General features: G+C 62.4%; 1 protein-coding gene across 1 annotated transcript in view; it reads left to right on the top strand.

The window, feature by feature from the left end:
* MAP2K5 (mitogen-activated protein kinase kinase 5) overlaps nucleotides 1–610 on the top strand; it is a 263,379-nt gene extending 262,769 nt beyond the window's left edge. The window contains exon 22 of the mRNA XM_015560452.1: nucleotides 151–610. Within this exon, the coding sequence (XP_015415938.1) occupies nucleotides 151–255 (105 nt within the window). The 3' untranslated portion in view covers nucleotides 256–610. The remainder of the gene's footprint in view (nucleotides 1–150) is intronic.
* Nucleotides 611–929: the final 319 nt, after the last annotated feature.

Genomic DNA, 929 nt, shown 5'->3' with positions numbered 1-929 from the left:
CAGCTGTGAGGTGGGGCTGCTCGCTGCCCGCCACACCTCATGGGGCCGTTGGGGAGAAAAAATAAGATCCAGGCTGAGAACAGGCCTTGGCAGGCGTGGTGCAGTACAAGTCTGGGCATTGCTGATCTCAGCCTCTCCGCTTCTCTGCAGGGCCACCCGTTCATCGTGCAGTTCAACGATGGCAACGCAGCCGTGGTGTCCATGTGGGTGTGCAGGGCGCTGAAGGAGAGGCGGAGCCAGCAGGGGCCCCCCTGAGGCCTCGGTGGGCGCTGAAAGCCCAGGACTGGTCACTGAGGGGAAACCCGCCCGTCACACCGTCACACCGCTCACTCTCGGCTGTGTGCAGCAGAACTTTGCTGGGCCTGGGCTGCCCCGCCCTCACCTCAGCTCTGCCCGCGACACCCTGCCTGGGAGCCGTCGTGCCAGCCTGGCCAGGATGAAGCCCTCACCCCCTCCGGTCTGGAGGCACTGACGGAGGGAAGGGGAGAGGGTGGCGGCATCGAGAATGGAGACTCCTATGCCTCCGCCCCTCTTCCTTTTTCCTAACATTCTTCTTTGTAAAGGGTCAAGCGCCATCACTGATGGGAATAAAAGTGTTCCTGCCTCCCCATGAGGGATGTTACTTACTAGGGTGTCTGTTACCCACCCAAGTTGGGGAGCGGGGGCTCCCACTTCAGCAGGGTATGTGGCCCAACAGTCCCGTGGCCCTGGAGCTGCCCTGGTCCAGGCACCTGCATGCGCCCCATGCTTCCCGACATTCTGGAACGAGGCCCACAGCCCAGCCCACTGACCTAAAACTGAGACCTGGAGGTCCTCGGCCCAAGTTCCTTGGCCAGGAGTAGCTGAGCCAGCAATGAAAACAGGGTCCCAGACCCTGAGCTCCTTGGAGTTTGTCCCCATGCGGAGGCTGGGCCGTCCCAGCAGCACCA

This window comes from Myotis davidii, unplaced genomic scaffold (genome assembly GCF_000327345.1).
Source record: "Myotis davidii unplaced genomic scaffold, ASM32734v1 scaffold673, whole genome shotgun sequence".
Lineage (NCBI taxonomy): Eukaryota > Metazoa > Chordata > Mammalia > Chiroptera > Vespertilionidae > Myotis > Myotis davidii.
The sequence above is the reverse complement of the archived record's forward strand: the minus strand, read 5'-3'. Positions and strand labels throughout refer to the sequence as shown.